This window comes from Fundulus heteroclitus, chromosome 3 (genome assembly GCF_011125445.2).
Source record: "Fundulus heteroclitus isolate FHET01 chromosome 3, MU-UCD_Fhet_4.1, whole genome shotgun sequence".
NCBI lineage: Eukaryota > Metazoa > Chordata > Actinopteri > Cyprinodontiformes > Fundulidae > Fundulus > Fundulus heteroclitus.
The window spans coordinates 8,168,266-8,182,590 of NC_046363.1; the positions used below are offsets into that span (position 1 = coordinate 8,168,266).

The 14,325-nt window shown below is 45.2% G+C and overlaps 1 protein-coding gene across 2 annotated transcripts; it reads right to left on the reverse strand.

The window, feature by feature from the left end:
* Positions 1-509: 509 nt before the first annotated feature.
* fbxl4 (F-box and leucine-rich repeat protein 4) lies at positions 510-13,421 on the reverse strand. Of its 2 annotated transcripts, none has more exons than XM_036129517.1 (9): positions 13,273-13,421; positions 10,279-10,722; positions 9,154-9,490; positions 6,637-6,881; positions 6,200-6,413; positions 3,067-3,138; positions 1,724-1,848; positions 1,308-1,495; positions 510-696 (listed from the first exon to the last, which is right to left on the reverse strand). In XM_036129517.1, the coding sequence occupies exons 1-9, from the start codon at positions 13,287-13,289 to the stop codon at positions 533-535; spliced, it is 1,806 nt and encodes a 601-aa protein (XP_035985410.1). In that variant the 5' UTR covers positions 13,290-13,421; the 3' UTR covers positions 510-532. The 2 variants fall into 2 exon arrangements, with proteins under 2 accessions (XP_035985410.1, XP_012728431.2); XM_012872977.3 differs by having other exon boundaries at positions 10,279-10,913; positions 13,273-13,399.
* Between the last annotated feature and the right edge of the window lie 904 nt (positions 13,422-14,325).

Consider the following 14,325-nt stretch of genomic DNA (forward strand, 5'->3'; position numbering starts at 1 on the left):
CTGACAAGGCACCAAAAAAAACCAAAAACAACTGTACTGTATGTTTGTGAAACTAAGATACAAGAAAAGTTACTTTGAACAAAAGTTGGCAGGATCACGCTCGGATGCGGCTTCCCCCGCGTGTTGCATCTCGCCTTTCGATGTTTGGCAACTCAAAACGGTACCTGGATGTCAAATTAGGGGAAGATGTTGCACTTTCACTACAACAACCCCGATTCCAAGCCGCCACAAATTAACAAAAGGTTTGGTGTTGCACAATCTAAAGTCTACGTAACTTCAGCTGTTGGTGTCCACTCGGTCAGTCCCATGAATCTCCCCCATAACCTCCTGGCGCAGCATCTTCTGACCGCCATGAGAAGACGGCGTCTGTGGTGGAGGAAGAGGCAGACAGCTCCTCTCCTCCAGCATCCGACCCTGCCTACGACTCCTCTCGGAGCGGTATCTGCTGGTGAGCTTCTCGCTCATCGTGGTGCTTTATCGGCAGTGAGAAACAGGGGGAGGGTGGTGGCGGGCGGTGGGGGGGGGGGGGGGGTCATTGAGTGAAACTTTTCTTGATGGCCACATTGGGGAAAAGGTTGGAGAGTTCTTGGACTACCCGTGTCTCTATCTGCGAGCAGAAGGAGACATCCAGCAGGACGAGCCGAGGACACGACTGGAGGAGCTTCTTGAGTGAAGCAGCGCTCACCAACCGTGTACCTGTAGGTAAAATAGAGAGAGAATGTAAAAACTGGTCTGGAAACAGATTTTAAATGCAGATCAACAACGCTATGCATTAAACGGACATTTACTTATGTCACTGATTAATGCGCAGCTGGATTAATCATCAACCAGGAGCAAAGTTTACATCCTAACTTTGCTTTGCAAAAGAGTTCATACCCTTTCAACCTTTTCACAATTTGTCCCATTTTAGCCACAAACTTCAATGTTAAGTTGGGTTTTTATGTGATAGACCAACACAAACGAGTGCATACTTGTGTTGGAAAGGAGTGGATACATGGTTTTCGTCTTATTTCTTTAAAGTACAGTGTGCTCTCAGCTGCCCTGAGTCATGACTATGTCCAAACATTTGGGCTAATTACAGCTCCGACGTCTTTTGGGGTATGTCTGTAGCACCTTTGTATGTTTAAACCCTGAATTTTGGTCCCTTCTTCTTTGCAGAATAGCTCCCGCCCAGTCGGACTGAATGAAGAGCGTCTGGGAACATGAATTTCTTTTCATTTAGATGTGGAGTTTGACCATATTTCACAGGGGGAATGTGCAACACAGAGGCAGCAAAAAGTCTAAACATGTCAAAGATGAGAGCGTACCAAGTATGTCCAGGTGCTGCAGCGAGGGGCAGCAGTTAGCCAGCTCCTCTATGTCAGAGTCGCAGACGGTGCGGTTGGCTGTGAGGAAGAGCTTCCGCAGTCGTGGCAGACTGTGGGCGAGCTGCTGGAAACAACCGGTGCTGCTCTGCAGGGTGGGACACCAACCCAGGTCCAACTCCTCCAGCATTCTGGGCAACCAAAGAACAGATCACAAACCGTAAGGAGTCGTCGCAGGAGTTTAGAAGACCGCAGAGGTTCTTCTTTAGTGCCTCGATCTGCAGCTTTAAACTCCGTAAACACACCATTTATCATTTTATTTCTAGAACATATCCTACAGGAAAAGAGATTTATGTAAAACGAGCAAAGATTCTGTGGCCGTATCTGCGTTGTTCTAAGCCTCGTGGGGCGCGGCCTACCTGCAGCCATTAACGAGCTCGGCCAGGCCTCGATCGGTCAGGTTCCTGCAGCGCCACAGGTCCAGAGAGCACAGGGAGCGACAACGAGTGGCCAACATGCTGGCAACCACGTCATAGTCCTCGATCTGCCGAGACGGATGGCATTAGAGGGATTACTCCTTCAGGGGGTTGCTGTATAACTGGAAAGGTTAATGCATGACCTGGCTTTTATTAAAGCTTTTAATAAACCTTTAGGTAACCAGATAAAAGACCCACTGAGATCAACCTCTTTCACAACGGTGACCAGGCCAGGAAAGGCAGCAGCACAGCCAGAGTGGACAAGACAGTAACAACTAGTGCATATAGAGCAACTTGACGATTAAAATGCAGGAGTTACTGTTACCGTGACAACATAAAATGTAAAGCAGCAATGATTTAAGACTTAAACGCAGGCACTGTTCGGAGGACTTCCGTTGTCAGTTTCTTAAAAGAGCGGAAAGTATTTAGTTCTGACCGTTTCAGCTCAGACTGGAGGGCAGAAAGACTTAAAGCTTTATTTCCTGCTTCAGTTTGAACTTGAGCTGCAGAGAAATTCAAAATCTCAGCTGATGGTAAGGGCATAACTAAGTAGGAAGCAGGCCAATAAGAGCCTTGTAGACCAGAGTCGGGGACGGCACGCCAGCTTCAGCGTAGCGATCTCAGAGCACCGTGGTACGCAGGAGTCAGGACTCTGGTTGAAGCACACACATACGAAACATCGTCACCATCAACAAGCAGAGAAGTGGCTGTTACCAGAAGCTTCCCAGCTCTGAGGGAGAAACACATGTGTTTCTGGAACAGAAAGCGAGCTTTGCCCTTAATTTTATGAGATAAAATGTTTAAGATGAACTTTAAGAGAAAGCTGGGCATCAATCTTTCTTATAATACCTACAGTACTTTTATACCTGACTGAAACTGAAGTGTCAATCTGTGCATTATCTACACTGGAGCTTATTTAGGAACTCTGATTTTTGTAATGCTAATATGTCAATGAGATAAATTGTGGGATTTTTTTTTTGCACTGCAACTACTATAGTGCCTCTGTAAGGCATCTGAAACTTTAGACAGTCACCTGGCTGCTAATTAATAATAGGAAGAATATAAACGATATGAAGAAGAAGAGAGATAGGAAGAACATGAAGAAAAAAAAGAAGAAGAAGAAGAATGATGCTGAAGTAATTATTGAGTCAAAGGTCACTTCTCTCTGTCTGTGTTGTAGAAAGAAAATGAGCAAATATTCACAAAAAGCTGATTAATGGGCTGTTATGAAGCACATCGTCCCCTCAACTATTACGGGCTTGTTAACACCCTCAGTCTATTCTCACCCTCACGCAGCTCCCCAGGTTGAGATGTCTCATCTCAGGGCAGAAGGTCAGAATGCTGAGGATGGCTGTTTGCTGCAGAAAGAAGAAAAAATACATTTATATCCATTTATCGTTAAAACAAAGCATTCTTACTCGTTTAAGGTACTTAACTAAGTACACATTTGGATATAAAGAAAACGTGAATGGTGCACACACACACACACACACACACACACTTGCCTCAGTCATGTCATCTGACCTTTCTTCAAACACTGCACCCAATGAGCATTTAAAGGAATTTAATAAAGCCCAGGAGATCGTTTGTACGCCCTGCGAAGCAAAGCGAGGACAGAGCCTTCTCCTGTGCCGCTGCAGCGCGGATGGAGATATGGAAATTCAACACAGCAATTGCCAACACGTGTACATCTGTGGCGAGGGAAAGTGTCAGGAGATGAAAGTGAAAGCCTCTTGTGAGTGTGTGTGTGTGTGTGTGTGCGTGCGCTGAAGTCAGTCTGGCATCTTCATAAACGCCCCTCTCTCTCTCCGGTGAGCTACTCATTTAATTAGAGCAGTGACAGGGTAATGACAGCTGAGATGTCAGAAGCCCCGGCAGACAAACAGCTCTCCCTGTCTGTCTGTCCGGGCCGTAAACAACCTGCGGCGTGCTGCCTGGCTCCACCGCAGAAACCCAACGCTGCCTGTCGTCCATAATGCCACTCTGTCTGAAGCGCGGCGAGCGCCGCAGAAATGCCGAGGTGCGACGCAAAAAAAAAAAAAAACACCGCAGCGGTTTTACACGTGGGACGCGACTGTGCCTGGACACGCGCGGCGTGCGTCTTTAAACCCCTCTGGACTGTGAGCTGACTCAGCCAAAGGAGGAACGGCACGCATCAAACGACGACGTGAGCCCCTCCGACAAGCAGCTGCTCCGTTTGGCAAGAAACAGTCTGAAAGTTTTTATTAAAGATTAAATTAAACCTTTGCACGTTTGCTATTGAGAGTCTCGCATACAGGGGGCAGGAAGGTGAAGCTGCTGTAGAAGAGGTGTCAAGATAAACCTGAGACTCTTAAAAAGAAAGCAGACATGGAAATAAAAAAATCGAGCTCTTTTTAAGACGGACCCATTTTCCCATTAAATTTACAGCACACAAATATCTGCATCCATGGCAAATACGTGCTAATTTATTCAGTCCGTTTCTCTTAGCCAGTCTTCAAAATGGGAAAGACACGACAAAATGCCAAGGAAGACAAATATGTAAGTAAAGTATTTCTTAAGTGCCTTTCAGACAGAGCAATCACAAAGGACAGTCCTTATCATGGCGACCGCTGAAGCACGTCTGGCTTTGGCTAAAGAATCCTTACCAATTAGACGTTTAGGGATGCAGCCCTGGTTTATGCTACACGAGTCCAGAAAAGCGACAGATGTATTGCCACTGTCCCACTTCAATCAGGAAAACAATTCAGTAGCAGTAAATCAAAAACTAACAGTCTTAAAAACAGTTTGCTTCCCAAAGCTGTGAAGGCTATCGCTAGCCTCGTGAGACCATCCTGATCTCGCAAGTTTTCAAGGTTTCACTCGCAGATCCGTCTGGTTACTTTCCGTTAAAGAAAATTTGGAGCCGTTCACCAAACAAACGTCCAATCAGCGTTGGCATTGAGGCGGGTTGAGGTGTGACGCAACGAGAAGCGCGACAGTTCAGTCTAAACAACATGGCGGCTTCAGCCGATGAAACTAGCGTTAGCGTGGCTATCGAGCAAGTTTTATCGGAATTACAGAGTATTTCTTTGCTGAAAGAAGAGCAAAACACTGCTCTGGAGGCTTTTCTCAGAGGAAAAGAAATTTTTTTTGCTCTTCTCCCGACTGGTTTCGGCAAGAGCTTGTGGTTGTGTTTTCGTCGTCGCTGTTAGTACGTCATATGCTTCGTTGATCTGATTGGTTTATTTGGCCCGTCTATCACCAACATAGGCCAATCAGCTAACCAGTATATTGCCCCTTCCCAAAATTACTTCAACGGAAGGTTTCCAGATGGATATGCGGAGCAAATCCATCCGGGGGAGTCAGGTTAGGCTATCGTCCCCTGCTGAGCATCAAACAAACAACCAGCCCAGTTCATAGCCTGTCACATGCTGCTGGTTCCACAGGTTCATGACCAGATGACAATTATTTACACTTTCTCTCACATTATAATTTGTATACTATTTGCATACTTTCAGCTCATGCAATTGCACAGTATCCTACATCTTCCTGTAAACGGACTGCTACCTGTCGTTTTGACTTGAGCACCAATAACTTGAAAATTTTTATTTTTGCTAACGACTATTTGCACACAGGGAGCATTTCGTCTGATACATTCAGGAAATCGTACAGTAATTTACATTGTTCTGGAAACTATGTAAATTCACTCAAACGTTTAAATCTCACCACACACTGAGGACTATTTGCACGCTTTTATCTCACATTCAACTTGAACATTATGTCTTATTTGTGTCTGCGTGTTATGTGTAAATTCTGACCCGGTGTCTCACCAAAATGTCATCATGGTCACTCAATCACAATAAAGAGTCTTGATTCTTAGATATAATCAAATAAAAAGGTCAGGTGGCTTTTACCAGAAAATTCCAAATAAATCCTCACCGGTTCTTTTCAGCTGTACGATGGTCTGGAGAGACTGCACAAATAGAAATAATCAAAGATCCATTTAGCTATGTGGCCCAACCTTGTAAAGTGTTAAAGGAGAAGGAAAAATACTGCTGTCCTGTGGGCAGGAGAGGGCTTCATAACAGGACAGCCAACACTTAAAGCACCAGTGACTGTAAAAAAAACAAACTGTGCTCAAGTTAAAGGTTGGATTTCTCCATTTTCAGTGAGGGAGTATGTTAACGGAGTAAAAGATTAAACTATTTTAAGACTTTTTACATCTTTACCAGGGGCTCCAGTGGGGGGGGGGAGGGTACTGTCTGCAGTTGTGGAGCAACAATGATAAGTGAATACGGCTCGTCTGTAAGAAGTCACAAAGGAGACCACAAAGACCCAAAGTGAAAGGTTCCTTAAATGAAGGCCTTGCTAATTTAAGGCTCTGCTTTCCAGCAGTGGACCTGCGACAGGTCGTGGCCCACGGGGGGGGTGATAGCTTTGGCAGCTGACCACACCTACCTCTATCTTGGTACGGTACAGCACCAGCCTGCGGAGCTGTATAAGTTTGGAGATGTGCGTAAAGGCCTGCGGGTGGAGGCGGTCGCAGGAGGACAGGTTGAGCTCCTGCAGTCGGGGGCAGGACTGGGAGATGACCTCGAGACAGGGCTCGTTCAGGAAGTGACAGCAGGCCAGCTCCAGGCAGAGCAGGTTGAGACCCCGGGCCTTCATGAAACTGAGAGAGACGAGGAGAAAAGAGGGGAAACAGGAGACAGTTTTTCATCTGCGCCTGCAAATCTCCCGGGTTTGCCCGAACAGCAGAAATGCACCTCACTCGTTCCCTGTTCTACCTTCTTCAACTCGGAAGGACCTAACTTTAAAACTGTGCGCCCTTGTGAGCGTTTGCTAGTCTTCCCGAGGTCGTTTGACTGATTTCCCGGCCCCGCTGTTAGCCTGACCTGCTGAAGCCCGTCAGGGTGAGAGCGCCGCGGTTGCCGGTCCAGGACAGGTTGAGCCTCTGGAGGAGGGTGCAGCGGCTCTGCAGGTGTCCCAGGGAGGCGTCACTCAGCCTCGCCCAGTATGGCTGCAGACTCAGCTGGGTGTACTGCAGCGGGTCGCAGCAGTGCTGGTGCAGCAGCTTGCAGCTCTGGGCCAGACGGCACAGGTCTGGCAGGGTCAGGTGGCTCAAAATCAACTGGATGAGCTGAGGACAGAAGACGGGGAGAAGGGGTCAGGAGAGGAGCGGCGAGGGGTAGAGAGGCAGAAAGAGCAGACGCTGAACAAGAAGCAACGCATTATGTAAAGACATGCGGAGAATAGTTAAAAGCAGAGAGTAATGTTTCCTCTCTACCTGGCACCCATCTTGGACTTAAAGCACCGAGAACAAAAAGGAGGATTTGTTTGGGGCGCGCGCTTTCTTCAGGCCGGTGTCGGCTGGCAGATAATGGCCGTATCGTGTTGCTGAGACGAATACGCGGCGGTTGTGAGGACCGCCGTTAATGGCGGCGGTTTGGAGCCGGGACAGGAGAGCGAGCTGCGGGAGCGCCGCCAGCGTTCTGAAGCGCGCCGCAGACAGCATGATATGAACGGCATGAAATTGGCTCAGGGTGCTGAGCGTGCTCAGGATGAGGACGGTGCCAGAACATGTCCGAGTGTTAGTGAGTCTGGGAGAAGTGCTGGTATATGAAAAGTACTCATACCCCGTGACCTTTTAGAATAGTTTCCCCTTTTGATTAAAATCACAAACTACAATGTATTTTACTGGCCTAATATGGGACAGGACCGCTTACAGTGGAGCATAATAGGAGAATGGACCCGCACAGTGTTAGTTTTCCACTAAGGCTGCATACTAGAAAACCACCAAATGGAAAGAAATGCTGGTGGGTACTGTGATAAAGATGACTTACAAGAAATAAATGAATAAATACTTAACTAAGGAGTATGCATGTCTTTCTGCATACAGGTTATAGCAAACATAGAGCCCAGATAGCAAGTCAAGGGACTGGGAAAAAAAAAGATTTATTATTTCCAACCCAACATTATGATGCTATCTGGATCTGCAGGGTAGTTTTAGTGTTTTTTTTTACCTAAACTTCTTAACGTCCTGGTGGTTAGGGTCGGGTTTAGCTTTCTTGTGACACTGACTACTGAAATGGGGCGCCTGAGAACCCGGTAAGGCCCTTGCCCTCAGCTTTTTTAAACTCCCGGGTACCAACTAATCTCCCTCTGCTCTCCTCCACGGGTTTGCTGCTGCCGTTTTGCTCTGTAGGCACATTCTCCACTCACTTCCTCGCGGTCCACTGACTTCCTCGCGGTCACAGCCACGGTTTGGGCTTTAACCCTAGCATGATTTAAATGAATCGTTATTTTAACATTCTCATACATGGTGCGTCTCCTTTTTTGTTATGGCCATTGAGCCAGGTCGTAACATCCTGTTAAAACCTTTTCTGCTGCATAAAAAAAAAAAAGCACCGCTGCATGTTACGAGCGTTAGAAGCCTAAATGCGTGCTAAGTTGGGTTCAGTATGTTGCCCTGCATTCAACCACACACATTTTGCTCATGGGCTACTAAGTTACATTTTGGTCTCATGAGACCAGAGCACCTTCTTTGACAGGGGCTACAGATGGAAAGCAGCTGTAGCTTTAATCCAGCCTATTTACATGTAAAAGCCCATCAATATGCATCGTCCCAATGAACAAACAAACAAGCTAAGATCTGCTGTGTCCCCACATCGTTTGAGGTGATCTGCAATGGAGGCGTCTGATGGTTCTCTCACTAATAACTTTCTTCTTGTCCATAAAGACCAGATGGTAGGACTAATGGTTATCTTGTCAAAGTCTTCTCCCCCTAAACTGTGGATCTCTGCTTCTCTGATTAATGCTGCGTTTAGTTTAATCGGAAGGTCACATATAAGTAAGCTGGAATTGTGCCAAGCTCTCCCCATATTTGGACGGTCAGCGAACTCCGTGAGACGTTAAAAGCCTGGATGATTGTTTTATAAGCCCACTTCTCCGCTCCCCCCACTGGCCTGTGTTCATTGGTTCCTTCATGACCGTTTGCTCTCTAATGTTCTCCAACAAGCCTCGGGTACTTTTACAGAACGCGGGTACTTATCCTGAAATGAAATCACACAGATGGACTCTAATCGCAAACTTGGTGACTTCTGAACACGACTGGTGGCGCTGCGTTTTATTTCGAGGTATCGGCGCAAAGAGGGCTCAAACAAATCCATGCCGCACTTTTCAGCATTTTAACTGTCCCAAACCTTCCACTTTAAAACGACGTGCCACCTTGCATTGGTAAATCACATCTAACTCCAATAAGATCTAAAGAAGGCTGTGATGTGTGGGAAATGTCGACAAGGTGGAGGGATGTCTGGTGCTTCTGCGAGGCGCTGTACGGTGCGGACTGCCGTCCCTGTCACGGGCGTCTGTGCTGCTCGGTAAGGCCTACGGCGCACGTGTTCTGCAGTCACCTCGTACGGCAGCTTGTCAAAGTAGCCGTTGGCGCTCCTCTGCTGCTTGTCATCTCCCGCTCGTAGGAAAGGACCTCCGACGTCAGACAGCTCGTCTTCACTGTCGCTCAGGTCGCTTATGTCGATGAGAGGCATCTTGTAAAGCGCAAGCATGGGCCTCTCCTTCACCCCGCGGAGGATGACGGCGTCCAGCTCGGTGTAGTAGTCCAGCAGGGAGCTGTTGACCTCCAGGCGAAGCAGATTGGTGGGGAAGTTGATGTGCTTGATTCTCGGGGAGAACTGTCGGGCTTGGGGCGTCAGCGCTTTGGTGGGCTCTCCTGACCACAGCACTTCCCACCTGGACAACAGAAAGCACATTTAATCAGGTTCAATGATTTTTGTTTTTTTTTTTAATCTAAAGGATATCGGCATGAAACTTGACCTTCATTTGCTGCTTCGGCTTATTGAAAACTAAGCTTGAATATATCCCGGTAGCGCCAGAAGATCAGGAAGAGATCATTCTCAAAACTCTAGTTCTTGTCATGTACTGAAAGAAATGTTGCTTGCAGGCTTCCTTATTGTTCCATTCTAACATTTCTCTCTTTTTTTCCCCCTCACTCAGTTTGGGTTAAGTTCAGCAGTGTGGTTTCTGACAAACTTAGGCAAACTGGATGAGTTAGTTACATTAGTTACACATCCTCTAGATCACAGTTTCTGAACAGAGAGGGATTTTTTTCACCACTCCCAAAGTTGTTTTGCATCTAAAATGAAGCAATTTAAAAAAAAAAAAACAGGTCCAGATAATATCTAAGAAATAAAAGAACCCAGAAGGCAAACCAAGCTGGGAACTTGTCCCCCTTTTCTTTTTTTTAATAACTTTTGTTTATCTGTTAGTAAATCAAAAACCAAAATGATCAATGAGTGAGGGTCAAGGTCTAATGTGGCAGCCCATGGAATAAAGGTCACCATCAAAAGCTAATTCAATGTAAATAAACAACAACAACAAAAAATAACATTTAGAGAAATTTGGATTTTTCTGTTAAAATAAAAACTAAAGTCTGCCGAATCCATTTTTTCCCCTAAACGCCGCTTAATTTAATCGCTGTATGCATTGGTTGAGGGCGATACGAGCCGGAGGAGAGTTACCTGACATCAGCAGGTGGGTTCTGGGAGAACGGGTTGTGAGAGCAGGCCAGGATCTGGACGATGGCTCCGGGGTAGTAGGTCTCAAACACCTCCACTGCTGTGGGGTAGACCGGCTCCTCGAAGCCCAGCTCGATGTAATCCAGGCTGTGGAAGGTGTCGGGCGTGCGGCGAAACGGTAAGGGAGCGCTGGCGCACTGCTCCCACCACTTCCCATAAGCCCTGAACACGGCGGTCTGGGTGAAGTCCCCCGAGCTGGGGTAGACGTTGGGGACCCCGGCCAGGTTCCACATGGTGTAGGACATGCTATTCTCACTGCCGTAGTGGGAGCTGAAGTCCAGCACCTCCTTGGCGTACTGCTCCACCTCCACACTGACGGGCAGCACCGCCCGCTGGCCGGATTCCACGGCGCGCCGGCTGGTCAGCGCCTCGCCTCGAGTCCCACTCCTGGAGCGCCGCCGCAGACATATGTAGTAAAACATGCTCAAGAGGGTTAACATAGGGAACTCTGGGAAGGATGGGGCAGAGGGGTGAAACGGAGGCTAGATGGAGGAAGAGCCTCCGACTACGGGCAGCACATTGTCTCAAGGGCCGGGGGCGGACAAACGACAAGCTAGAAGCCCGGCTGCATGCATGACCTGTGGGTTAGGCAGAGACAAACACATCCATGAGTGGGAAGAGCAGGACATCAAGTCTGACACAGCAAAGAGAACAAGTGTCGATCACGCTGACCACCTGTAGTGCCTTGGTAGAGGCATCTACACTCAAACTTTTTCACCACTGGTCAGGTTACAACCACAAACTTCAAGGTTTTTTACTGGGAAAGTAGAGAAAACCTATAAAAACGGAAGAGAAACGGCACCATGAGATACACCGAAGTCTCACGGTGCGTTCACACCAAATGCGTTTTGCCGCAGTATAGGACCTTTGAAGGACCTCACCTGGAGGAGGGTTAGCGAGGAAGTTGGGATCTCATGTATGTTATCAAAACTTTTAGCGTGGTAACTGTGCTATAACCTGTGCAATAATCCTGAAAGAAGTGACTTCTGCTGCTTTGACCACCTGAATATATGTCAATACATATGTATATGTCACTGTGAACGTACATAAGACATCCTCTGCCATATTTCTATTTGAATTTTTATTCTTATTTTTCTTATTTTCTTTTTTTGATCCACTGTATATAACTGATGCACCTTTTCCTACTTTTGGCACCTTCTTCTGATTATTGGTTATTGAGCTGATGTGTCCAGTGAATTTCTCTAATGTGAGATCAATAAAGCCTATCTTATCTTATTTCCCTGCTTTTGAGGAAAAGAAAAGGTCAGCTCCCCCCGATGCTCAGAGCGTCCAAGTAGACACAGCAAAGAGAATCTGTGGCGGGATTAAAAAAAAATGGATGAACAGATGCTCTCCATCTAGTTTCTCCTTTCTGGTCTTAAGCAACTGTAGCTCCACTGAAGCTACTTCAGAATCCAGCTGAAATCACGCTCTTACAGGGTTTAAAACTCCTAATAGTCTTAACCCACCCTATTTTGTTGATTCACTTCTGTTGTGCAGCCCCCCACGAGGCCCCCTGAGGTCTTCCAGAAAGGGCTTTCTCCTTCTACATAGACTGGACCTAGAACACACAGCAAGGTCTCCTACTCCTGCCCTCAGCGGTGGAACAGCCTTCCTGAAGATCTGAGGGCAGCTGAGAGTTTGGATGTTTTTAAAAGCAAACTAAAGACTCAACTATATATAAAATATTGAGTTCATTTATATATATTTGTTGCTGTTCAAGTTTTAGGAATTCACATGAAGTACTGTTTTAATAATGTTGTTCATTTCTATTCCAGATTTCATGACTTATTTGTAACGCCCCAAGTGTTTTTTGGCTAATCTACATCGTTGCCATTCCATAATCCTACAAAACTCATTCCTTTATCTCTCTTTTAACTCTTAATCATTCTATTATCAATACAATTGTTGGTTTTATCTGCCTATTCACTTAACCTGATAGTGGTTTTGTGCCTTGCCCTTTTGTTCACAACCTCTGTAAAGCACTGCGTGATACACCAGACTGTATGAAAAGTGCTCCGTAAAACAATAGTTTGTCTGATTGATCTGAGAGCGACTGCCTAAGTTTAAAAGAACAAATGAGCAAAACAAATTGGAATAAATTTAACCACTCAATGTGCAAAGCTGGTAGAGACATACCCCCAATAAGACTCTCGATTGTCGTATATAAGTTTTCAAAAAAGAAATCTGAATACTATACAATTTTCCTTCCACTGAACAAACCTGCTTAAGCAATTGTGTCGGTCTGTTGCATCAAATCCAAATAAAACACATAGAAGTTTGTGTTTGTGATCAATTGTGAAAAGGTTCAAGAGTTATATATATATATATATATATATATATATATATATATATATATATATATATATATATATATATATATATTTGCAAAAATACAATGTTGTCCTGGTTTAAAGACCAGCTCCATCATGGGTAAATCCTCCGTGACCACCATGCTGTGGGTTTATTGACAGGTACAATAAGCTGCCGGTTGTCGGCTATAAGGTTTAGCTAAAGTTTAACCTTACACATGTGGATAAAAGTCGTATAGTGGAATAATCCAATATAAAATCAATAACACGTATTGAGTTACCCACTTGTATTGGATTGAAGCTATGTAATTAAAGTTGTTAAACGCTAACGAATTTATGCAAACGTGAACCTAAAGCTAAGCAACTTGCCATAGAACCTCGTATGGCGTTTTTTTAATGGAAATTTCCACTGTAAACAGCATGTTTCCAGCTGCCAGCTTCCAGCAAAGTGACAAATTGTCGGGTAAAACTAAAAACAACAGGGCAGTGTTCTGTCAGTGGTGGCTAATGTTAAATAGCAGGGGTTAGCTAACGTCCAGATAAGCTGAGCTGTCAAACATGGACCGCCAGCTTCCGCTGGGCTGCAGCTTTAACAGCAGAACAAATGAACACAAAGTCAATTTACGGAAAACGGGGATCCATGTATCCATTCACGGGGAGGTCTCCTCTTCTTTCCTGGAGCTTTATCCGTATATTTCAGACCGCAAAAAGCATTCCCGTCGCTTATCTCATGTTGCCTTCCTGGACCCCTCGGACAACGCATTGAGTCACGAAGAGTGCAACTAAAAGCAACGAGGAAATGTCGTAATTTTTTTAAAGGTGTTACTCGAAGAAAACAAGGAGTAATTAAAACAAAGGCGTGTATCATTAAATAAAACGCACCAGTGACTATTTCATTAGAAATACTAATGTCTTCTCATTGTAACATCTCCACCGTTCCAGCTAATTATTTTTGCTTTGAAGTTTAAACAGATAAGACCATATATGCTCATTTAAGCTGACATTACGAAATGCTACATAACAAACGTTTTAAGGGCGACTAAATTAGCGCAGGTGTGTAGAAGTAGAAGTTACTTACGCGTCTTGAAGGTGGCACAAGTTGTCAACATCCGGCTGGCGAGCTTTCATCGCAAAGGATTATGGGGACTGAAGTTCGTGTGCTACAGAAAAACGCCACAGAACGTAAAAGACATGCCATCTAAAATGTTTATCAAATTCTATGTAATTTTATACTTTCTATATGGAGGCTGTAGGATTTTTTCCGTTGAATTCTAAAATAAAATAAACTGCTAGAATGTTGTTTATTTAATTTTGTCCATTATACTGTAGTTGTGGTTTACAGAGGCTTATTATCAGCTCTTCTCATTCTGAAATCTACAGTGTATTTATACCCTAACTACATATGGACTACTACATACACCATTTAGGAGAAATATGACCACTGACAGGGGAATTAAATAACAGTGATTCTCGCTTTCTTGTGGCCCCTGTTAGTGGGTGGGATATACAAGCCTAACGCTTATGGGAACGTTTTGTTTTCAAATCTAATTTTAAAAACAGCAAGTATTAGAATTCGCTTGAGTTGGAAATGGTTAGACAGGTCAGAGCGTCTTCACATCTTATTTATTGAATTAAACTCATACGGACACTAACTCAAAACTCAAGTTCTATTCTGATA

Coding starts and splice junctions, on each gene's coding strand:
- fbxl4 (XM_012872977.3), bottom strand. CDS start 10,775: ATGTTAACCCTCTTGAGCATGTTTTACTACATATGTCTGCGGCGGCGC. Junction 3,139..6,199: donor TGTACCGTACCAAGATAGAG/GTAGGTGTGGTC, acceptor TTCTTTCTGCAG/CAAACAGCCATCCTCAGCAT. Junction 1,496..1,723: donor GAGCTCGTTAATGGCTGCAG/GTAGGCCGCGCC, acceptor TTGGTTGCCCAG/AATGCTGGAGGAGTTGGACC.